Source organism: Dipodomys spectabilis, unplaced genomic scaffold, assembly GCF_019054845.1.
Source record: "Dipodomys spectabilis isolate Male_0828 unplaced genomic scaffold, ASM1905484v1 ptg000001l, whole genome shotgun sequence".
Lineage (NCBI taxonomy): Eukaryota > Metazoa > Chordata > Mammalia > Rodentia > Heteromyidae > Dipodomys > Dipodomys spectabilis.
The window spans coordinates 19,669,185-19,695,211 of record NW_024870678.1 but is presented as its reverse complement, the minus strand read 5'-3'; the positions used below and the strand labels follow the sequence as shown (position 1 = coordinate 19,695,211).

The window sequence follows — 26,027 nt, the reverse complement described above, 5'->3', positions numbered from 1 at the left end:
CATCAGACACATGCCAGTGATTGTGCTCATATATTTTTTCTTATTTTTATCTTCAAAACACTTTGTAAAAGTTACCATCAATATTTGGTAGATGAATCATGAAAGTGTTTGATTAGGCACAAGGCCTCAAGGCTACTAATATACTAGGACTAGGATTCTAAAACCAGTTCTGTTTGAGACTAAGATGAATGCTTTTAATAATAATATCAATAACAAACAGTTATATAAGTACACATTATTACATAAGTACATAATAAAGACTTTATTTCAGAATAACTATATGACAGGCACTGTCTAGTTGCTTGAGCTATATTAGGTCATTTAAAGTTTACAGGCTCCAACTAAAAGAGGCTAGACATACTAAGATTTTGGAAATGCCTACTATCATTATCAGAAAAAGAAAAGAATATTTTAAACTCCATAATAAAAGTAATAACTCAGGGCCTGGGAAGGTGGCTCAGTGGTAGATTGCTTGCCTTGCATTCATGAGGCCCTGAATTTGATTCCTCAGCACCACATAAGCAGAAAAAGCCAGAAGTGGCACTGTGGCTCATGGTAGAGCCTTAGCCTTGAGCTGAAGAGCTGAGGAACAGCACCCAGGCCCAGAGTTCAGGTCCCATGACCGACAAAAAAAAAAAAAAGGTACTAACTCAGAAGATACAGACTTAACAGATACAGACTAAACACTATGACTGTGGGATCAGAAGGCTCTTGGTTCTAAGCTTGGCTTTATTAATCTACATTGGAAAAAAGAAAAGAATATGCTTAATGAATCCTCCTTTGTCTACTAGGTTGACAGTGCCATCCACTCACAAGCACTGCTACCTTGCATTCCACATAGTCTATTCAATTTTCACTGCCCCCCATACCAAGACTCTTACTTAAGAGTCATATCTAGCCAGGGGCATTCACAACTCTTACTTAAGAGTCATATTTAGCCAGGAGCATTCACAGTATATAGATGACCTTATGGTGAGTGCTAGACTTTACCTGTATAGGTGACCTAGTGGGAAACCAGGTATAGTAAGCTGGTGGTATATATGGTGGTATAGAAAGATTGTGGCATTTTTTTTTGTCTCTAGAACAGGAAGAAAGTGAAAATGCAAGGGTCTGTTTTCCTCACCATCATCTCAATAAAAATGCCCATCATGTCATCTACTTTTGATAATCTTCTGTTTTCTGTTCATACTTACCACACATTAAGTTATAAACTTCAATATTTTCAAAGGTGTCAACTTCAATGCCATGCTTGAATCCTGGTCCATAGCCAATGAAGAGGGCCTGGAATGGAAAATTAACAGCCTATCAGTTCAGTTCACGCATGTATATATTTGGTCAAAAACTTTACATTATCTACATTGTACATAAATAAACTGGTTATGTTGAAATAAATCAGAAATTTCATTCCAGTGGCCTTTATGGGATATTGTTTTAAGCTTTGTTGTACAAATAAGGACATCTAGAATATTTATATTTCTATTAGTTTTACTATAACCTTTGATTTAATGATAAGAACAGAACAGACAATGAAATCTTTCAGCTATGAAATGGGATATATCCCACTTAGTTCAAGCCTATTGTAAGAAAATTAGATAATAATAATAAATACATTTGGAAAATTTTAAACTGCTAGATAAACATAAGGTGTTACCTTTCAGATATAAGTATGATACATTTTTATCTATTAAATCACAAATAGATGCAAAATAATTATTAAAAACTTTGTAAGGAGATATGCTAGAAGGCAAATGTCCATGGTGCACAAATAGATGCAAAATAATTATTAAAAACTTTGTAAGGAGATATGCTAGAAGGCAAATGTCCATGGAAACATAAATAGAAAATATTAATAAAACCTTTAATATCTAAAGAAACATAACTCTATCAAAATATTTCATTAATTTATGTTCAAGACATATAATCACAGTCTATACTTTAAAGTATTAAACTTTATATACCAGTTTTTCTTAAGATTAATATTATTTTTTAACTATAAAAGGTTTACTCACTTGCATATTTGAGAAGACATTGTCAGATCCATGAAATCCATATCCACAATATTTCCTTTCTGATGGATTCCTAATTTTGATATACAATAATGTAAAGTCTGTTGTAGAACATACTTGATAATAATTCCATTGTTTTCATTAATAAAGAACTAGTAATTACTTTGTTAAACTAACATAAAGTAAATTAAAAACATTTGGCTTTGGAACACCAAATTTTTCTCCTTGATAACATATTGCTGAGAGTTATCCATGAAGTGACCAACAATTAGCCACAAAATGTGTGGCTTTGAATTCTGACTGTGCTGTTAACTAGCTGTGACTTTACACAATTTAGTTACCTTCATTGGGTTCAATTTCTTATGTAGGTCATTTGTAAAAACGCAATGAGATCGTCTAAAGCAAAGTCTTGGGATAGATTCATTACTACTTTCCCAATGAGAATAAGAATAGCCTTCCTTTGATTGTCTTCTAAACATGAAGAGCACAACTCACTAAGAAGAGTGGAAAAAGTATAATTCTGTTGCCTAAATCCTGTCCACTACTTAGGTTTTGCTTAATAGGGATATTTATCATAACTGGCTTCCTGACAAATATCAAAATGCTAATGATCAAAATTTTAAATATCAATAATATTAATCAGCCAAATAATTTGATAATTTGCTGAATGTACCAACAAACTGAAGTAGATTGATGGATTCATATAAAAAGAATGGAAAACTGTATAATATAGCTGCCATATTAGTATTAAATGCTTTCACTAATTATTAGACTGCAAAATATTATTACACATAATTGTGAATTGTAGAAAAGGTACACAGTCAAATAGTAAAAGATCTAGAAAGGGTATCAGGGCACAATTCATGGATCCTGTCAAACATCCCACAAAAAGGAATCATCCACTCAAAATAATTACAGGCCAACCATGAGAAGTCCTGGGTAAGAGTGAAAACAATGAGATAGGGACAGTTTTCACATTGTTTGATCGGGCCCAATGATTATCTTGAGTCATAACAGACTTGGTTAACTTTGCCTGGGAGTTGTCCAAACTTACAACGCAAGTTGCCACTGTGGGTCCATATAGAATGTCAATGGTTCGATCCTGTCACTTTTAGCAAAATGTAAACGCTTGGGTAAGAAGTGTTTCAGATAAGGCTTGAAGTGCTGGTTTGGTTCCCGGCACTGAAATTGCAATGGGTAAACAACAAACAAAACTGTTATCCCCACATTAGTGGAAGTGCAATGTTCTCTTGAAAACTCTTTCTAACTCTTATGGTTTTTCCCCTTACATTTTTACCAACCTGTCCAACAAGCCACAGATGGAAAAAATAAGTTCTTGTTACTTATATAATATATAAGTGAATATCACAAGCTAGTTGAATTTTTTCCTGGATGACATTAATATTGAATCACTAGGTTATATTAGAGATACAATTGATGATTCTATTTCAAACACCTTATTAAATGCAACTGTAAAGTTTTCTTTAAAACTTACAGTCTTGGGCTGGGAAGGTGGCTCAGTGGTAGAGTGCTTGCCTTGCATATATGAGGCCCTGGGTTCGATTCCCCAGCACCACATAAGCAAAAAGAAACAACACCAGAAGTGGCACTGTGGCTCAAGTGGTAGAGCGCTAGCCTTGAGCTGAAGAGCTGAGGGACAGCGCCCAGGCCCAGAGTTCAGGCCCCACGACCAGACCCAAAAAATAAATAAATAAATAAAATAAAACTTACAGTCTTAAAGATCAAGTTCAAACTGTTCATATGTAACTCAGAATTAGGACAAGGTCTTGTGTAAAATGTAAGCATTAGCTGGGTGTCAGTGGCTCACACCTATAATTCTAGTTACTCAGGAGGCTGTGATCTGAGGATCACAATTCAAAGACAGACTGAGCAGGAAAGACCACAAGACTCTTATCTCCAATTAATCACCCAAAGGCCAGAAGTAGAGCTGTGGCTCAGGTGGTAGGATGCTAACCTTGCACAAAAAAGTCTAAGTAGGGCACTGATGGCACATGCCTATAATCCTAGGTACTTAGGAGGCTGAGATCTGAGGATCATGGTTCAAAGCCAGCCTGGGAGGGAGACTCTTGTCTCCAATAAACCACCAGAAAACCAGAAGTGGCACTGTGGCTCAAGAGGTAGAGCACTTGCCTTGAGCTGAAGAGCTGAGGGACAGCACCCAGGCTCAGAGTTCAAGCCCCACGACCGACAAAAAAAAAAAAAAATCTAAGGATAGCAACCAGGCTCTGAGTTCAAGCTCCATGACCAGCAAAAAATAAAAATAAATGGAAGCATTAATAAAACAAAGCAAAGAGAGGACACTGGGTGTGTAGCTCAGCTTAGCAAGTAGGACTGCAGGAGTGGGAAAGGAAGAAAATGCTAACTGTGTTTATGGTGGTATCTCTTTCTAGGTTCTCTTTCTATATTTGTTTGTTTAATTGTTTCTGGGACTTTGAAAATTAGTACTTTTACATGTTTACCCAAACTCTCAAAAATTCTAATTGTATAATCCCAAGCATGGATATTGAACCTTCACTCTAAATATATATATATATATATATATATATATATATATATATATATGAAACATGAATCTAAAAATAACTAAATGATGAAAAATAAAATACTCACAGAAAGATTTCTGGCAATGTTTTCATAATTAACTAGAAGGGACAATACAAAAATGTACAATGTTAAGACTCAAGCCTATAAAATATGAATACCTAATCAAATTACAAAGAGTTCATTTACTGAGTCATTGCATATTAGCCAGTGAAATGAATAGAACAGATCCTTAAGAGCTGCCCTGAAACACACCTGAGAAATACTCATATTCTTAAATGAAAATGCAAGTTACAGAACATCTAGTTCATTCATATGCCTTCCCATTCAAATTCTACTCATTTAACCATCCATTCATCCACACATCCATCTCTGTTCATCCAAACAGCCATTTATCCATCTAATAGCTATGCATATATTCAGATAGATCTCGCATGATTTCAATGTACAAAATAAAAACAGATGTGTTTTAAATATATACAGTACGTTCCCAACTTAATAGCGGTTGTCTCTAGAGAGGAAAAATGCATTGTGAAGTAGGGAAACTTATTATGGACACTTATTTTTTACCATAGATAGTTAATAGACAGTGCAAAGTTTGGAATTTCCAAATATGAGTGGTACAGGGAGAGAGAACAAACAATTTAAATAGTAAGCTCACGAGATTTATCTAGTGTGCTTTGTGCTATACATCACTCTTTACTTTCTAAATTTCCTTTTATTAAATTTGGGGAAATTATTTGGATGATGGTAATTTATCTGGACACATATATATTGTGTATATATACATAAATGAATAAAATTGATATATAAATTTAGTTTGGGAAACTTGAGAGTCTGTCTAGCTAAGACACCATCCTTGGCTATCAAGTGAGGTCAAGACATAGTTCATGGCCTATCTGAGCTACAGAGAAAATACCTGTCTTGAAAAAAATAAAAAAATTAATGTAGAAAAGATTCATACTGGAGATTTAATCATGATACTTTGATCTCCTTTAGTGTAGACATAAAATGATTTAGAGAATCATATTCTTAATATAACTACATCCAAACTTACATGAATAGTATTTATCTGGGACATCAGAAGGTCTCAATCGAGCAGCAGGTCCATAGACAACTTTAATATTTTTAACATCTCCTAAATACTTATTCAGGTATACATACTTCTTACAACTGCCTTGTTCCATGCCTAGGGGAAAAAAAAACCCACAGTGCATACTGCAACTTCAATAAAGAACTTAACACATGAAGCAGAATATCTTTCATTCCCAGGACTTATTTAACTACATATGAGCTTAGCACTCAGATTCAACTGAACAACTGATAAGTAAGACACATAATTTCAACTATACCCACCAATTCACAATTGTGTGTGTGTGTGTGTGTGTGTGTGTGTGCGAGAGAGAGAGAGAATGAGAGAGAGAGCACGTTTGTGTGTCTGTGTGTGCACAAGCACCAGTGCTGGAGCTTGAAACTCAGGGTCTGAGTACTGCCTGTTAGCTTTTTCACTCAAGACAGGCACCACTAGAACAATAATTCTACTTCCTGCTTTCTGGTGGTTAACTGAGTCACACAAACTTTCCTGCATGAGCTGACTTCAAACCATGATTTCCAGATATCAGCCTCTTGAGTAGCTAGAATTACAGGTGTGAGTCACTGGAGCTCAGCTCCAACAATTCACTTTTGCAAAATATTTTCTTCTCCCTTCATCCCAAATTACCTTAGTGTTTCTTACTTATGTATGATAATACATAATATGTATGATAATACCCTTGTCAATAAAGGAGAATGTCTTAACACAGTTTTAAGCAATTGTTTGCTCAAAATCAATGGAGATTCTCTGCCTCAGTCTCAATACAGAATTGGAGCTTTCTTAGCCAATAATATCTTCAGACTTTCTATAATTATTTCTGAAGCAAACAGCAGCATTAAAAAGCAAAAGCAAACAGAGATTGCTTTCTACTTTCTTATATGGACTTCACTTCTTTAAGTACTAAAAATATTTATAATTGAGTCAACAAGACTACCTTATAAACTACTATCAGAATTAATACATAGCCCCTAAATTCATATTTATCATATTGAAGCAAATTAAAGAGGCACAGACCAATCTTCTCCAATTAAATCTAATATTGATTTACCAAAAGTTAATACTGAAAAAATTATTATAACCTGGCAAATCCTGACATAGACTTTTCACCCTTCAGAATACAGATTGTCAGGTTTCTGTGAGTACTGTGTCTTGTTTGTTTGGATACTGACTTTTTGTCCTAAATACTTTCCAAAAGAAACACTTTTAAAAATGCATAATCTATGCAGAGGAAACAAATCATGAAACAAATCAAATAAACCTTTGGTAATATGATTTAACCAGAAGAATAAAATGATATAAATTCAGATTACCATGATCTGAAAGAAGGATGAGGTTCAGGCACTTGTCCAAGTTCAGCTCTTTTAGACCATCCATCAACATGCCCACCATGCTGTCAACCCTCTGCAAGGCTTTGATGACCTGGAAGGGAAATCGGTCTCATATGACACATTCCATACTAACAGCTAAGTCTATGCAAAGCTATCTCTATTAGAAAAAAAATAAGTAAATGTTCAGCAAATGCAATTAGGATAAAGTAGTTCCATTGAGCCAAAACTGTTAAGATCAAAAGCATGAAAAACTGTAAACAACTTCTAATCATTTTCAGTGGAAGGGTCCAAATTCCCTATTTCTCAACCATAAACTGGATAAGCAACAATAGTTCATCTGGTTAGCTTTCTCTCTCCAGTTACACTAGACCAAATTTAAGTCAAAATAATACTAGCTCCATACTAGTGTTTAGCCCTAAACCAATCATTATTCGTTACCACTTTATATTTTATAATCAATTTCATCTTGAACTTTCTGATCATTTAAGGAAGCAACTGTAAGCATATTTCCTAATTTTCAAAAGTGTCAAGATATTCATGAAATGATTCTTACAGTCCATGAAATTAATTTTTTTTTGGGGGGGGGGGTCTGGTCGTGGGGCCTGAACTCTGGGCCTGGGCGCTGTCCCTCAGCTCTTCAGCTCAAGGCTAGTGCTCCACCACTTGAGCCACAGCGCCGCTTCCGGCTTTTTTCTTTTTGCTTATGTGGTGCTGAGGAATCGAACCCAGGGCCTCAGGCATGCAAGGCAAGCGCTCTACCACTGAGTCACCTTCCCAGCCCTGAAATTAATTTTTTAACTTAGAAAACTCAAGAACAGAACTGTCACTGGTATAAATAAGAGGTTTCTTTGGATTTCCATTTTCCATGCTAAAACACAGGTCCTGAACTCCACATAGGAAAAGCATTTCAAGGAATCTTTTAACAAGGAAAATCTCACAAGGTATAAGTTTTAGAAATGTATTCACCCAGCTCAGAAAGCAGAAAAGATTTTGTCTTTCCTATTTGTATTTCCTATATGTGGTACAGGAAATGTTGCTCTCTTTCTCATTTCTCCTGACTCTATTCTGTTATACTGATATAAACACTTGTTAAAACCTGAGTCTTTTGAGACTCTCCTTTTGGGGAGATACCCTGAAATGCTTTTCATCAGTGGATCTCCATGAATCTGAGAGAACAAAGGAACTTCTCAACCATCCTCTGATGATAAGCTGAAGTGGGATTTGTGGTGTTAGGAAATATGAGAGTTTAATAGAATTTGCAAGTTAAGGAACATAATTTGAAAACTAATAGTCTCAAGTTTGAATGAAGACATGTCAGGAAAGCAGGCACTTTAGAAAATCACTAGTGAATCAATAAAGGGCAGCACCCATTTTAGAACCCACTTGTAGAACCTGATAAACAATTGCAAAATGACCTTTGAAGGATTTGTTTTTGTTAATTGCTCCTGGAGCCAAAGGACCTAGACGTGAATGTAGGTGTCAGCGGTCATAGGAAACAAATAAAAAATCACACTAGCTGCATGGTCAGGTTATTAAAATAAACAAAATGCCTTTCTTATACTAGTTTTGAGAGAGCCAAGTTATTAGGCACATGCTTTTTTCTTACCCTGCTCTATCAAAGTGGTGGATCCAGACCAGATCCAAGGTTAGAAAAACAAAAGGAAACTGGTTTATGCAGATGTGGGGAAAATGAGCATGTTCTTTTCTCACTTCCTTTCTCTACTATTGCTTCAATAAGCATTTAAAGTCAAGTAGACTAAATAGGGCTGCTAAAAAAAAAAAAAAAAAAGACTCACAAAGGCTATGCCAGGCCAGTCTGCAGTCTGAACTCTGTGATAAAGAATCCTTGAGGCTATCCAGTCTGGTCCACTGGGCAGGAGAATTAATACGAATCTGGTGGGGGAAGCCTTTAAGGAAGTTTGTGTTTGTGGTCTCTTAAACCTAAGAATCACTGGAGGAAAAATATTACTAGACCAGAGATTCTGACACAACCTATATCCCTTTTTATCATCACCAATGGTATTCACAGAGCCTGCCTTTATATTTCTTTTCTTAGGTTATAGATAAAATACATATGAGAAGGTAGATCAACTTAGGAATAAAAGGAAAGAAGCTTAAATCATTGTCTGTTCTACTATTTCCTGTGCACCACAATATAAAAATGATATGGCCATATAAAAATTTTGAAATCAGTAAATTTGTTTTAAAGCACTATGCAGACAATAAAACTAGCCAGGAACTGGCTAAGTTCCAGAGGATGCCAGGCCAAATGAGATGTTGCATTATGATCTGATAAATAAACTAGTTTCCTATCTTTTGTTCCCGAGCAACTATTCAATAATCCTAGCCAAGCTCCAGTGATTAATGCCTGTAATCCTAGCTACTCAGGAGGCTGAAGTCTGAGGACCATGGTTCAAAGTCAAACCTATGAGACTTTTATCTCCAATTAACCACCAAAAAGCAGAAGTGAAGCTGTGGCTCAAGTGTTAGAGTGCTAGCTTTGAGCAAAAAAAGCTCAGGAAAAGTGTCCAGGCTCTGAATTCAAGCTCCAAGACTGGCACACACAAAATTAAATCCTTATTTGTATATTTCTATAGTTTTGATTAAAAGTCACCTATCCTTCAAAGTCCCAGCTGTGTCACAAGCATGGTCGCTGGCAGCCAGAGATGTATTTCCTCAGTAGAAAGGTTAGTTAGGCAAGGCTACTTCTGCTACTTGACTCACATTCATCTGTATTCCCAAAGAAAGTTGAAATCTTGGCTATTTACAAGACTCTCTTATGAACACTCAAGGGTGTAGGCCAAAGGAGGATAAAGAATGAATAAAGAAATTTAAATTAAAAAAATATAGAGGTCCGTTCATCAGTTCATCTAACACCAGGAAAAGGTAAGAAAAAATTTTTTGTAAAGTCTAATAAAGTAATTACTGATTAAAAAAAATGTACTTACTTCACTGCTGACTGGTCCATAAGAATGACCTGAAGAATCTGGTTCTTCTAAATACAGAGTGTAAAAGTGTGGTCTAAATCAAACAGTATCAAAATGTAATATTTTACGAACACATTGAAAAACAAAATGGAAAAAATAATTCAATAACTGATAGTTATTATAAGTTCTGTATCACTGTGGTAACAGCTCTAAACTTGCTGAGAAATAACTTACAGGTTTGGTATTCTTTAAAATGAAGCTGTAACAGTTCACAAAAGAGTGTGGATAAAACATTACAGACAGCAAAGTGTTGTTGTAATCTACTTTTATTATTAAGCATGTAATTTTTATAAGCCCAAAAGAGTATTGATAATAGAAATTAATTAACTACAAACCTTTCATCTCTAGGAAGTTGTAACCACTTTAGAACAGCTAAAATTCTTTCTTCAAATGGAACTGAACTAAAATTAAGAACAAACAAAATGAAACAAATAAGTGGCAATTGTAAGGATTTTAAATATAATTGTTATACTTATTGAAAATAATACACTGATAAAGTCTGAGAAAGTGTTCTTATTACATCTCAGTCAATGGGTGTTTTAAAGCTAAGGACTCAATTTTTTTTAAAAAAAAAAGAGAATGAGGGGAATTGAGCTGTCTTGTAGTTCACATTTCTATCTCCTTATCATTATTTGGTGTTAATCAAAAATGTTTTAAATATTTAAGAATATGAAAATGTTAATTCCTCTGATTTACTCACCACATGTTACATGGGTGTATCAAATGGGCACAATATACCATATAAATATGACAAAATAAAGTTGATCTGCACCTACCCGTTATATACTTTATAGATGTCTGGAAGAATTCCATCAATTTTCACATCTGATCCTGGCCAAAAAAAGGTTCCAGACTTGAGGTCTTGATACTTAGCTGTGAGCCAAATCTGGAGAAGCGAAATAAGGGCAGTTAAGACGTATTACGGAATACCAGTGGTGCATGCCTTTAATCCTAGCTACTTAGGAGGCTGAGATCTGAGGATCATGGTTCAAAGCCAGCCTGGGCAGGAAAGCCCATGACACTCTTATCTCCAGAAGACCACCAAAAACCCAGAAGTGGTGCTGTGGCTCAAGTGGTAGAACACTCACCTTGAGCTGAAGAGCTGAGGGACAGAGCCCAAGCCCCAAACCCCAGAGTTCAAGCCCCATGACCGATAAAAAAACAAACAAACATGCAAGCATTCATAGCTTAGCAACACCAACTCATTCCTCACGAGAGTTAGAGTATGGCTGAGGTCACTCAGCTCTAGCAGTTAGACCACAATGCTCATATAATATCACAAACACAAACAGCAAACGAAAAAGAAATAAAAATGGATGCAAGTCAGTTGTCAACTCATGAAACTTTTGCATTTAGAAGCTAATCACTATTTGATAGGTTTCTCTCAAAAGAGAAAAATTCACAAGTATTCTTATCTTCAATTGGTGAACATCTTATAACTAACATTTATTAAGCAACTATTATACCTAGTCACAAGTGTGAATTGTATTCCTATAAGCATTCTATACTATTAATGTAGATAGTTTTCATAATAATCCTACAGGGTAGTGAAGTACTTATCTACACTGTAGATGAGAAAAGTGAAAGACATAATGACTTGCCCAAAATAATACAGCTTTAAATGACAGACGTAAAATCTGAATTCATAACCTACAAATTAAACACTATGCCCCTCTTCTTTCTAAGAGGAATTATTGAGATGATCCAAATACACTCTATGTAATTATTATAACTTTTTAAAAGTAAATAAGGGAATACTTCCAAATTATAATTTTCAAAAACTTCTAAATTATCACATATATACAAATGAAAGTCAAGGCTTTCTTCTTTCAAAAACAAAGTAGTTTTATGTAGATCAAACTATTCCCTGATAATAGCTGTGTGTTTATGATATTTCAGTACATGCTTATAAAAGGGTAGTTCACATTTCTATCTCCTTATCATTATTTAGTGTTAATCAAAATGTTTTAAGTATTTAAGAAGATGAAAATGTTAATTCCTCTGATTTACTCACTACATGTTATATAAGTGTATCAAATGAGCACAATATACTTTATACATATATATATATAAAATGAAGTAAATTTTTAAAAATTATTGCCACAAACTACTACTGTAAGATGAAGCAAGAACATAAATAAATAAACTAACCAAATAATTTGTCTCTGAAATAAATTACACGAACCAAATTTACATAATCATACAAACTGCATTTGTATGATTTCGGATCATTTAGGATGGCCAGTCTTTATCTCCACATACAAAAGTGTGGCTACAAACACAATAAGGATTGAAAAAGATGAGAATAATGAAATTTTTGCGTGAATTCAGGGCCTCATGCTCTCACTTGATCTTTTTAGCTCAAGGCTGGTATTCTACTTGAGTCACAACTCCACTTCAGCTGTTTGCCGGTTCATTGGATATTAGAGTCTCATGGACTTTTCTGTCTAGGCTGGCTATGAAACACAGTCTTTAGATCTCAGCCTCCTGAATAGCTAGAAGTACAGGCATAAGTCACTAGGAACTGGCTGATAAAGTTATTATTTTAATATTTAGTAACTTAAAGAAACAAGTAAAAAAACTTACTGGCTGTCCTTTGTACCACTCAGGATTAAATTTCTCTTTACTCTTAAGTGAGAAGGAAGCATTCATTTTGGGATCATACATTTTATTGTCAATTATGCCATGGGATTCTGGATAAAGACCCTAAAAAAGACAGAATAGAGACTGTACAACATATCATAAACAAGTTGCTTTTCTTTTCTGATTGGACATGTACTTATTCCCTTGAAGAATGGATTAATTACATATGTAGAGTAGAAATACAGAGCTTACTGTGACAATGCTGTAGTGATTGGGAAAGGTTTTTGTTGGATATACAGGTCTCATGTTTCTAGTGTATGTTCCACAGTTTTCTAGAAAGAAAATAAAACCCATCATTATTAAACATATATGATAATTTATTCACCACATTTAGCTTTCATAATACAACAGGCAAAATCACATAAAATAATTAACCCAGGGGTGATTTAGAACTTTCTAACAATTCAGGATGAATTATAAAGCAACACGATGAATCCAGAGACAATAGTAAATGTAAGAATTACAGTTGAGAAAATTGTAACCAATAAGTGCAGTGTTTCTGTACTGAGTTGTTTAAAGCTGTTCCTGAGATCAGCTTGTATCTGTCCCATTGCTTTCCTAATGGCTCAGAGTTCTAGACTACATCTCCCATTTACCCAATGCTAGGGTTGAGGCTAACTACACACTGTTGTCTTTAAAGCTTCCTATGCAGGTACCTTCAGCTCTTTAATTTTGAACTGAGGATGCATTTTGTTGCCATGGAGACTACCTCTCCTCAGCACAGTTAACAAAGGACTGGCCAAGCCCTTCAAAGCCCCCAGGCTTGCTGTTGAGAACAAACCATTTTCTGTGCAAGATTATTGTCATGACAAATGAGTATTTATTATTTAAAAATCCAAACTTATCCAGGTAGAAATTTAAAATCTAAAACTTTAAAATTAAGACAAGCATAACGAGATCTAAATGCAGTTACTGAGAGTAATTTTAATATTTAAAACCACTGCATATATTCAATCCTAGAAAATAATATTTTACAACTCCACAAGAACATGAAGGTAATTGTATTCATCTACTCCCATTTCAGTCCAGTAGTACACAGTAGCAATGTAAACACTGAGCACTGATAATTAGTTCTTTTCTATAGATAAAATCCATAACTGACCTTTTTCCTGTTTAAATAATAATGACCTTTGAACTGATACCCACATTACTGGCTAGTTCATGTGATTTAAAACCTGTGTCAGTTTTTAAAAACATCCTGCATCATCAGTAACTTGAAATATCCTATGTCATCCCTCATATTGTTGGCTATTTATGTGATTTTAAACATTGGCATCAGTTTTAAGAAACTATACTATTTCATCAGTGACATCCTATTTCATTCAATTAAGAAGTTGATTGAGATTAAGAAACTGAAATGATACTTATTCAATGACACTGATAATACAACCATTAGCACTATTAGTCTGTATAAGTATCATCATATTAAGTTCAGAAAAATCACAGCTTTTGAAATTCTGGGGTTTTTTTAATTCATAAAATAAATGTTTCTACAAAAAGAATCCTTCCTTAGAAAGACCAAATCAAAGCTCAGCAAAATAAAACACCAGTAAGTAGGTACTTGAACAGGGTGGGGTAGAGTCAAGGGGTGAGGGGTGAACAAATGAAGAGGGAGAAGATGCAGTTAAGAATCCAAGGTATGGGGCTGGGAAGGTGGCTCAGTGGTAGAGCGCTTGCCTTGCCCGCATGAAGCCTTGGGTTCGATTCCTCAGCACCACATAAGCAAAAAGAAAAAAACCGGAAGTGGTGCTGTGGCTCAAGTGGTAGAGCGCTAGCCTTGAGCTGAAGAGCTGAGGGACAGCGCCCAGGCCCAGAGTTCAGGTCCCATGACCAGACCCAAAAAAAAAAAAAAAAAGAAAGAAAAGAATCCAAGGCATATCCTCCGAAGGGAAAAAGAATGAGGGAAGGGGTGAGTAGGGGAGGGACGTGAGAGAGGGATGTGAGAATGTTGAAAGGGGCGACACTGTTCAAGATGTATTGCATTTATAAACTGCTTTGTCAAGTGGCAATGCCTTTGTACAACTATTAAAACATGTATCAAATGCTCAAGGATTGAAAAATCCTAACACAATTACATCTTAAAAGATTTAAAAAGCAGCTTTTGGTGAATCAAAATACTGAAGGACTAGAGCCTTATCATCCGGATCAACCACTAGGCATTGGAGAAGTTTGGTGAAACAGGTTTTGCCAGTACTTTTCCAAAAAAACACTGCCTCTCTAAGACTATCTCACCAAAATCGTGAACCTTAAGCAGTCAACTCTGAAGTTACTTACTCAGTTTGCTAATAACAGGAAGAAGTCCCCCCCAAGTGTGTAAATATTCTGCCCTGAATCCATCCAAGGAAAATAAGAGCACAGGAGGTGAGTCAAACCTAGGTAATGAGAAAGGGGAAAAAAATGTTTAAAGAGGGCACAAGAAGACACAGCAATAAAGATGTTCTCTGTTCTTGGCACAGGTCCAGGGAGGCTTTTCACTGAGCTCTGTACACTAACTAATCTTAAATAAACTGACAAGGCAGCAAGAACACTCACAAAAGTTCTCTTACATTCATTTATAATTATACACATGTTTTATAACTGCATAAAAACGTATCTATCATTAAACAGTAGTTATGAAGCTTTCATGCTATTGAATCAACATGTAGAGAACTTCATGCACAGTTCCTGCCATTTTAAAAGCTACACCAAATGCTATTAAAAATATGACAGGATACCCATAATCTGCTGGAAAATCAGTAGGATATCCAAAATTACATTTTTGTTTCTATTGTATATTTTCCTGAACAACCACTTTCTGATATTGTCTCTCTACTATGACAAATGATACTTCATGCAGGGTAAGTTACAGACCATGTTTTGGTAGAGTTCTTTTTGCAGTATTGGGGAATCAAAAATTGTGGCCCTGTTTATGTAAATATTCACCCCTTTAGCTATACCTTTAGCCTTATAGCTAGTTTTTTTTGGTTACTTTTATTTATTTATATTTAGTATATATATATTTTATTGTAAAGATACTGTACAGAGGGGTTACAGCTACTTGAGTATATTTCCTATCCAGCATTGTTATCTCCTCCTTTTGTAAAGATGTAAATATCTAACACAGAAGCTTAGGAGATATTTTATATTCAAATATTTAAATAACAAAGAAACACTTTACTGCTAGAAATGATCAAGCAAAGCTGTTACACACACACACACACACACACACACACACACACACTCAAAGATAATATACATGGTGTAGAAATACAAAGAGACAAATAAAGCTCACACCTGATGATGTACTCAACAAAAGAGAGGCCCTACCACTGCTTGCTGGGTATCTGCCTATCCAAACAGCAGGTGCTGTTTTTGCTGAGTTTTTGCTGCTTCCAGTACACTTGGTAGAGTAGTTTGACATCACCAGATAATTGTAAAAACTTTCTACACTTCACTCAGTGACATAAACTTTGAGATCATGTACTTATTTACCTTTTTCAACCCAACTTCCTTCCTCCCTCCTATCCTCACACCCAAACATAAAAGCAACCCTACAAAAAAGGAGAACTCTGTTACACAATTCTCACTACTAGTGTCTGTAACACAGTGCCCTTAGGAGACTAGAGACCAGGTTGTATGTCATGTCAGTGGTCCTTACTTTGTATAAAACTATTTCAATTCCTGTATTTTTCTTTTTTGCTGATAAGGGAGTTTAAACTAAGGACCTCCAGCTCATCCTGCTTGCTGACTCAGAATACCTCCAGCCAACTTTTTGCTGGTTAATTGAAAATGAAATCTTACAAACCTTTCTACCCAGGCTGGCTTTGAACCAGTATCCTCAACATCTCAGCCTTGTGAGTAGCTAAGATTAGAGATATAAACCACCATGTGTAAAACTATTTCTATTCAGTCGGCAGAAAACAGATAAGTAGTTTAGGGAGTCATCAGGTAACTATTTAGTATAATTATTTCTATATTATTATAAATTGTAAAGTTTAGAATAGTATTCTAAATTGTGATTATAAAGGAGTAATATTTTTCACTAATGTTTCCAACAGCACAATTGAAAAATAATGATCACCATTTCTAGTATATTTCAGCAATTAAAGTACATCTCCTTAAAAAGACCCTTCTGATGAGATTAGTATAGATTAATGGAATTTAGGTTGGCCATTGTTACTTAAGTTTTAAACAAAAAAGGGCGGGGGAAGCTGGCTTAGTGGTAGAGTGCTTGCCTTGCATGCATGAGGCCCTGGGTTCGATTCCTCAGCACCACGTAAGCAGAAAAAGCCGGAAGTGGCACTGTGGCTCAAGTGGTAGAGCACTAGCCTTGAGCTGAAGAGCTAAGGGACAGTGCCCAGGCCCCACAACTGGCAAAAAAAAAAAAAAAAAAAAAAAGCAGTTCCTCATGCAGAAGAAAAACCACATATGACAAAAATAAATTACTTTTAGGAAAAAATGGATTACAAAAAATGGGTTTAAAATCTGTAAAAACTTGGCAAAACCATTATTTTAACTAGTTAAAAAATATTTCTGTTCAAATTATATGAACTAGGTCTCAAGTAGAATAAATATATCTATCTCAAATACTTTCAAATCCATACAAATTCATTTTGATTGGCTTATATGTGTAAGGTTCCATATAAAATAACACTGAATATCCCAACTTCCCCAGGATGTGGGACTCAAACCCACAATCGGCAAAGGAGATCCCCAATACTCAGTCAGTCTAGGAATCTTTATTAGCCACAGCAACGGCTCCCCACTATATCAGGACAGTGAAGAATAGCATCCAAGCTCTATTATGGCTGGGTTTTAAAGCCACACACAGATGGGCAGGTGGGGGTATACGTGATAGCAAACAGGTTTACAGAAGCAGAAATAGCAGTTAGTAAAACAGCAATTACAGTCTCAATAAGCAAAGCAATAAGTTATCAAAGCAAAAACCTCATTCCAAATTCCCCCTTTGTTTCATTCCCAATAAAGTTTAGCTGACATTTACCAGAACACATTCTAACCTTCTTACTTATCACACCCAAAATCAAACCAACTTCCAGGTTTTCCCAGTTCTTTCTGAGTTTCATTGTCATTCACTGCACTTAATTTGTTCAACTCTCTAATTTACTTTGAGTCTCTATCTCTGAGAATTTCCTTTAATAGTTATTCTGGAATTTCTCTCTACAAAGAGGTTCTGCCTTAAATGTTTTGCCCTATTTCTGCTAACTACATTGAATGTTCCCCTTTACTTATTTTTCTTGGTTCTCACAATCATAAGAACAAAAGAGACAACAAGGGTTTTAAATGTCCTCTAACATCCTCCTAGCAGCATGTTACTTAACCCCCAATTACATAAATGTAAATATAAGATACAAAATATAAATACAAACACAAAAAATAATAAAAATGTAAAAAAAAATAAAAATGTAAACTAATTGGCATCATTTCAACTCTCAAAACTCCAAATCAAAATACACAACCTTCCTTCCTAAAACAGAAACCAAGCAGTCATGAATAGCATTATACAAAGTATCTATGCCCTTTTCTAGTAGCTTTTAGAGTATGGGTCACTCTATAATGCTCTTTATCCACCAGTGCCAAATACAAGATCTGACTATAAACAATCTTTAATGAAGTTATGATTGACTACTGTTTTTCACCTTCTAATTTCTAAAGAGAAAGAAATGTTTATTATAAGAAAGGAAATGCATATCTATATATATAAATACATATATACATAAGTATATATAATATATTCTTACTCTTCTGGACATTGTGGCTTATTAATGCTCTCACATGGTTCTTCTACCCAACTTTTCTTACCTAAAATATTTTCAAGAGATAAAATGAGGTAAATTAATTTAATAATGATAGTAATAATGATAGCAACGGCAAAGGTAATGAGACACATTGAGATAGATTGCCAAAACAAAATGGGTTGACAACATGATGCATGTTGAATTGGAGAAATAAAATGAATCAAGGGAGTTATTTTCAAAATAAAATATACTATACTCAGCTCTCTGTATCTGTATGTTCTAAAGCTATCAACTCAACTAACTGCAGAGCAAAAAAAAAAAATATTGCATATGTCCTAAATATGCACAGATTTTTTTTTTGTTTTCATTACCTCCTAAACAGTATAGCACAATTATTCACAAAGCATTTACACTGTAAGTATCATGGGTCACTTAAATGGAAAGATCAACTGGATTTTGATATCCACAGAGGAGCTAGAATCAAATCCTCATCGGATACAGAGGGAAGACTTTAATGTCTCTGTGAATACTCACATATCTTTTTCATTTTCAAAAATCTTAATTTTTTAACTAGAAGTTTCAATACTCCTTCCAATCAATTTACAAAATCTCTGCCATTCTGATGTCATAGATCTCTCATGTAAGAGTCATATTCTATCAAGAAATTTCAGGGAATTATGAAACTCATAAATGTTATAATAGTATCTGCTTAAGAAATAAACTTCTAAAATAATTTTACATTGATGCAACACATGGCAGACATCACTGACATTTCCTACAAGGAAACCTAAGATATAAATGTCAGCCACATCTAGAAAAACCTTCCTTCAATAAATATCACATTAAGCAACTACTATCACAATAACTTAGGGAGGGTAGTGGAAAAAAGTGGTTGTAGCCCCAATAAAACGGGCCATGTAAAGACAATCATCATTACTAAGTTTGGATGATGGACAATCAGTACAACTTCTAATATAAAAGGTAACACCCAATGCAAACCCCCCAGTTTCCCCTGGGAGATGGCAGGCTTCCAGGGAATCACTGGGTGAGCTACAAAGCTACCACCTTGACACACAGGGCTGTAGTTGATGCAGCAATCTCCATGTTCCTGGCAGTCATCTGAACAGGAACAGAGGTTTCTGGTCAACCTTTTCTCACCACATCTGAATTTGTTGCAGGTCCATATATGTCCTGGAAATAAATAGCAATAAAATAGGGTTTACAATTCAAATTCAACATCTCCACAGTGGATAGAGAAACTATTCTGTCTTATTGTCATCTGAAAATAGCAGCCATGAGAAACAATAAACTGTGTCATTGTTCACTCAGAATCTGGCACCACTGTGGTCATATGGAACTAACAGAAAACATGCAAGTGCCAATGACTATTATTTCACAAAATAACCCACAGGATTTCCTTACTTTAAAACTTAGACACAAAACAATAATAATAATAATAATTGTGATTCTATAACTCATGAAAACTTTGCTTCTTCTAACAGCCATTTTTCAAGGTTCTAAAATGTAATCTATAAGAATAGGCATGGTGGCCTATGTCTATAATCCCAGCGCTTAGCAGGCCAGGAAGATTGGACTACAGAGGAAGTTTGAGGCCAGTTTGGACTTAATATACAGAAACTGTGCCCCCCCCCCAAAAAATTGAGGAATCTGGAGGTATGGCTCACAGTAGAGTACCAGCCTTGAGTGAAAAAGCCAAGAGAGAATGTGAGGTTCTCAGTTCTCCCAGTAAAGAGCACACACAAAATATTTTTTTAATTTAAATTTGACTAACTCCCATTTCAAAATTATTTCATGTCACAGTCCTTAACCAAACTGAGAAAAACTTCCTATTCTGATGGCTTTATTTTAAAGTGTAAGTTAACATCTGAGCGCTCTCTTTAATACCCATATGAAAAAGGTCACATTTTTCAAGAAGCCTTTTAGAACCTCTTCAAGACTACAAGTTTTTCAGGGTACTTTAAGAATAAGCAGTTGTGTTATCCATGATGATCCAATGTTTGATAAAGTTATATTAGGTAAAATTTGTTCTCTGTGGAGCAAAAATGTAAAGATTGATGTCAAAATATATGCTAAACTTTACAAACTGAAATGAGTATGGTCAAACTGCAGAAATTTCTTCGGTTTCCATGCACATTCTTACCTGGTTCTACGCATGTCTGTGGAAATCTAGACAGCATTTCCATGCACATTCTTACCTGGTTCTATGCATGTCTCCTGGAAATCTAGACAGCAGTTTCCAAGGTCAACACAAGCAGCATCACACCGACAGTTCCCGAAGGTTCTCTCAAAGCAGCGGCCTTTGCAACTTTTTACTGAAAATTTCAAATAAGTTAGATGCTTGCAATCATTACACAATGATAAGCAAGTACCCACAAATACACACTGCTTTAGAAAATACACAAGAAGAGACAGAAACAGTAGGTAAACTTTCATATAGAAGTTTATAGTTTCAGCCAAGCACTGGATGGTTTATGCCTGTAATTCTAAGTACTCAGGAGGCTGAGATCTTAGGATTGTGGTTCTAAACCAGCCAAGGCAGGAAAATCTGTGAGACTTTAATCTCCAGTTAACCACCAAAAAACAAGAACTAGAGTTGTGCTCAAGTGGTAGAGTGCTTGAGCACAAAAAACAGAGACAAAGCCCAGGCCTTGCGCTTTAGCCACAATACCACACACACACACACACACACACACACACACACACACACACACACACACAAGTGAATAAGGTCTAGTTCTGAATATTTTAATTATACTATGAAAATTGGCTAATAAGTGGTTATGGAGTTCTCTAACATCAAAATGCAGAGAAAAAATTAAAAAGCATTCATTTAGGTCTATTTCAGAAAGAAAACCTAACTTATCTCCAAGTCTTCATGTATGTACAGGTGCAGCCAGAACTGTCCCTTCCACATGACCTATGACACTTACTGCACCTTCAAAGCCAGCCTGACTCTCTGCAGGAGACTTTTCTACTCATCTCTATAGCCCGGAATGGATTGCTTTCTTTTTTGTTGTTGTTGTTTTTGGGGGTTTTTTGTTCTTAAAAAAAATCTTGTCCTTCCTCTAAATCACATAAACATATTAGTAACTAGGTTATTTAGTTAGTATCCCTGGCTCATTTTAGAATACAAACCAGCCCTGGGCAAAAAGCTAAGGAACAGGATCCAGTATCTGAGTTTAAGCCCTAGTACCAACACACACAGACACACACAGACACACACAGACACACACAGACACACACACAGACACACACACACACACACAGACACACACACACACACACACACACACACACACACACACACACACACACACACAAACTACAGCAGCTTTCCTAGATCCCTTGGGAAAGTTAGGCCTTAATTGTATTGCTAGGAAATTAGGATAATGGGAAAACAAAAAGTACATATAAAATAATGATAATCCAAAGAAAAAAAGGAATAATTTTAGTTCTTGGCTTTAAAAACTCATCAAGATGCTGCAATGGGATTTAACTCCCACTTGGTTCTTAGAAATCAAGGCAAATTTATGGACAAAGTAATGGTAATCATTTCTACAGTCAGGAACACTACTTTCCTGTGTCTGGGAGATAAGAGATTGTTATAACAATAGTATTATTTGGAGCTCATTAACATGCATCTAGTAATTTTAAAATATGTTACATATTACATTGGGTTCGTATTTTAAAACTTTCAATACTGCATTTTGCTGCATCAAATTAAACTCTAGGTGAGTTGCTACATATGTTGAAAGATTATGTAGGTGGATACTGAAGTCTAACTTTATTTTTGTTAACATTAGATAGTTTTGCTCTGAATAGTCTCCTAAGTAAATAAACAAAGCTACTATATTTCATTCATTTCAATGATACATGATAGCTTAAAAACCGCTAAATCTTTTTAAATGAGTACTACTACAATAACAGGATAATTGAAGAGGAAAAAGCTGTACAATTTTTAAAACTGAATATCCAAGGAAAACCATTCATATGGGAGTGGGGGAGAATACCTCATAATAATAGAATGGCCACTACAATTTACTGTGATCTGGTTTCATTATGTATAGTAATTGCTTATCAATGTCAGAGAGACTTCAACTCTTGAAACAAATAAAAACATAATCAGAAGTTTAACAACTTCAATATTACTTTGAAACTACCCATGCTGGCAATCTGAAACCTAAACACAGGTACTGTTCAGTTTCTAGTTGTCCAGGAAATGCTAACTAGTCACCTAGTAACCTCTGGAACTACTTCAGCAACCAGCTCCTGGGGGAGGAAGACTGTGCAGGAGTCCCTGGGGGGATAAGAGAAAAGGGGCTCCAGGGACACCACAGGAGACCTGCTGGCCATGTCTGCAAGGGCTTGGGCTCTCGTCACGGTTCCTCTCTCATGTTTTAAGATAAAGTTTCGTAAGTAAATAAGATTTTCTATCACTACAATAATACAAGAGCTTCAAGAATAAGGCTCAAAGAAACAGTACATTTGCAGTATCTGTGGAATACACATAGAATTAGTATATCACATCACATTGTGAAATTATGAATGAGGATGAACACACACACACACACACACACACACACACACCCCTAAGTTACCTTCTTTGGCACAGCTTGGTTTCAACCCAAATATACAGCCAAGGATTGTTGTTAACACACACACTGACAAAACCTGTCAGGGGAGAAAAAGAAATTATGTAGTTTTGAAATCCTTTTTCTAAATGTGTCATTTCTTGAAAAGTTTCTAAAACCTTAGCTATTCAGCAGGCTGAGACTTGAGGATACTGGTTTGAAGCAGCCAATGCAAGAAAAGTTCATGAGACTCTTATCTCCAATTAACCACTAAAAAAGGCCAAAGTGGAACTACGGCTCAAGTGGTAGAGCGCTAGCCTTGAATGAAAAGGCTAAGGGACAGTACCCAAGTTCAAGCTCCAGTCCTGTCACCAAAAACAAAAGCATGAAAAAAAAATGTTTCTGCACAAAGGCACCTATGTGCCTATGTGCTTCTGATCATTTAAAATAATATTTATCAAAACAAACTCCAGGAAATAGAAAAGGGAGTTTTTCCCTTTGTTTTTATTTTCTTTTTGTCTGTCTTTGGGAAAGGTAAAGGAGTACAGAAATGGACGGACAAATATGAACAAGTGGAGCAGTGTACTCATTAGGCAGAATATTGAAAATGAACTATACAATTTGTGGGTAAGGATGGGAGGGAAAAAGTGGGATAAACAAGGGGTGACATGGTCCAAGTAGAAATGTACTCTTGACTTCCATAACTGCAACTCCTCCATACACCACCTTTATAATAACAAATACAAAATATTTTTAAAAGAATAGCAGGAAGGAAAAAGGCCAAATACCACACGTTCCCATACAATAAAACAACTAAATACACTTAAAAAAATGTTTCTAAACTTCCTGATCTGGTTACTGGCCACAGGGATATGTTCACTTTCTGGAAATTCCAAAAGGTACAGTTATGATTTATATTCTGTTGTGGGAGCATGTGATAGCTTAATAAAACTTTGACTTGAAAGTCAGCAAACAGTTGTAGTTAATGTAATGAGTAACTCCTCCAACAGTATAAATGAATTAGTCACAATTAATTGTAATGAAGGAGAAAGAAAATTCTTTTTGGAGACATGATTTCCTGTTTGTTCAATCATTAAAGACAACCAGAAATCGTGAGAGGCCTCATCGTCACGGGCTCTGTGGCCACACATGTTAAGGAGTGCTAGAAGATTACCTGGACCCAAATATTGCCACAAACAAGTTGTCTGATTCAGAGTGTTCACTGAAGCTGTATAAGCAACAGGTTTTAATCTGTAAAATTAAACCTTAAAAATGTTCTAGTGTTAACCCTTTGCAGTTTCCTCACTTTCTACTCTCTGGCCATTGACCTTTTAACATACATGGACAGGGCCTTAAGACCTCTAATAACAATGATAGAACTTCTAAGAGAAGGCAAAAGAGTAAAATTATCCATAAAAGAACCCTCGGGTTCAATGTTTGGCTGTTGTTTTATTTGTTTGTCAGTCTGGTTTTTTTTTTTTTTTTTGTCCAGTTGTGGGGCCTGAACTCTGGGCCTGGGCGCTGTTCCTCAGCTCTTCAGCTCAACGCTAGCGCTCTACCACTTGAGCCACAGTGCCACTTCCGGCTTTTTTCTTATGTGGTGCTGAGGAATCGAACCCAGGGCCTCAGGCATGCAAGGCAAGCACTCTACCACTGAGCCAACTTCCCAGCCCCAGTCTGGTTTTTTTTTTTTATAGTAGCATGATATTTCCTTGAAGGTTCTTTGGAATGTCAGCTTGCAGAGCTTTTATGAGGCACTGAGTTTGTGTAAAGTCTCTTATGCATTAAAGGGAAAATTAAGGGATACCTCAGGATGTTGTAGAGAGAAGAGAGACAGTGGCACAGATATCCTATATTTGGTAGGCTGCATGAACTGGTAAAAATGATCTATGGTTGTTTAAAGAATAATATAAAACAATCAAGACTTCTCAGGATAAAAATATCTGAGTATTTGGGCTGGGAAGGTGGCTCAGTGGTAGAACGCATGCCTTGCATGCCAGAGGCCCTGTGTTTGATTCCTCAGCACCACATAAGCAAAAAGAAAAAAGCCAGAAGTGGCACTGTGGCTCAAGTGGTAGAGCGCTAGCCTTGAGCTGAAGAGCTGACGGACAGCACCCAGGCCCAGAGTTCAGGCCCCATGACTGGACCCAAAAAAATATATATATACATATCTGAGAATTTATACAGTATTCTCCTGCTATCCTGAGTTCACTCTCCAGTTTTAGCTACACACAGTCAACAAAAGTCTGAAAATATTAAATTGGGAATTCTACAAATAAGTATACTACAAATTCTTAGTTGTACAACTATTCTGGGTGATGCCATCCTGACTGCTGTGCTCTGTCCCAGCCTGGCATGAATCTTTCCTTTGGGTGTCTATATATAAGCCACGTGTCCCCTTACACACTTAGGAGCAGTGTCAGTTACCAGAACCCCAGACACACTGTCCCAGTGCTTGTATCCAAGTAACCCTTAGGTAGTAGATCAATGCCATAGCCCAGTGTGATGCTCCAATGCCCACATTACTTACTTTCCTTCATCTCAGCACTCAGACATTATAACATTTTAGATTATCACACGAAGGGCAAGCATGGTACATTAAGATGTGAAGGGAAAGATCACATTCACATAATACTTAGTACAGCATATCGTTTTAACTCTTTGAGTTTACCTCTATCACCTGCTGTAAATCCCTTTTTCTGGCTATTTTTATTAAACATAAGCATAAATATAGAGGGAAACATTGTATATAAGGGGTTTGGTCCTACCCACAATTTCTGGCATCCACTGAGGGTCTTGGAACATGTCCCCCATGGAAAAGGACAACTATATACCCTGAAAATAAGGAACTAACAAAGGAAGAGATTAAACAAGTAAGGACACGTGAACAGAACAAAGTGTTAAAAGAATATTAATAGAACTCTCTTTGATAATAGCATAAACTTATACAATGGTATGAAAGAGTAATTATAAAATACCTACCAAAACTACTAAAAATATTTTACTGTCAAGTATAAAAATAAAAGGAAATGAAAAACTAACCTATTAGTTTGATTAAAACTATTAGTCTGATTAAAACAA

General features: G+C 35.7%; 1 protein-coding gene across 1 annotated transcript in view; it reads right to left on the bottom strand.

Moving 5' to 3' along the window:
• Enpp1 (ectonucleotide pyrophosphatase/phosphodiesterase 1) overlaps window positions 1–26,027 on the bottom strand; it is a 57,906-nt gene that overhangs the window by 13,446 nt on the left and 18,433 nt on the right. Inside the window, exons 2-17 of the mRNA XM_042670118.1 lie at window positions 22,974–23,046; window positions 20,571–20,687; window positions 19,420–19,545; window positions 18,358–18,418; window positions 14,894–14,991; window positions 12,812–12,891; window positions 12,563–12,682; window positions 10,753–10,862; window positions 10,312–10,377; window positions 9,938–10,010; window positions 6,972–7,080; window positions 5,626–5,757; window positions 4,638–4,669; window positions 3,061–3,188; window positions 2,010–2,079; window positions 1,194–1,281 (exon numbers count right to left, since the gene is read on the bottom strand). Coding sequence (XP_042526052.1) covers window positions 1,194–1,281; window positions 2,010–2,079; window positions 3,061–3,188; window positions 4,638–4,669; window positions 5,626–5,757; window positions 6,972–7,080; window positions 9,938–10,010; window positions 10,312–10,377; window positions 10,753–10,862; window positions 12,563–12,682; window positions 12,812–12,891; window positions 14,894–14,991; window positions 18,358–18,418; window positions 19,420–19,545; window positions 20,571–20,687; window positions 22,974–23,046 — 1,483 coding nt within the window. The remainder of the gene's footprint in view (window positions 1–1,193; window positions 1,282–2,009; window positions 2,080–3,060; window positions 3,189–4,637; window positions 4,670–5,625; window positions 5,758–6,971; window positions 7,081–9,937; window positions 10,011–10,311; window positions 10,378–10,752; window positions 10,863–12,562; window positions 12,683–12,811; window positions 12,892–14,893; window positions 14,992–18,357; window positions 18,419–19,419; window positions 19,546–20,570; window positions 20,688–22,973; window positions 23,047–26,027) is intronic.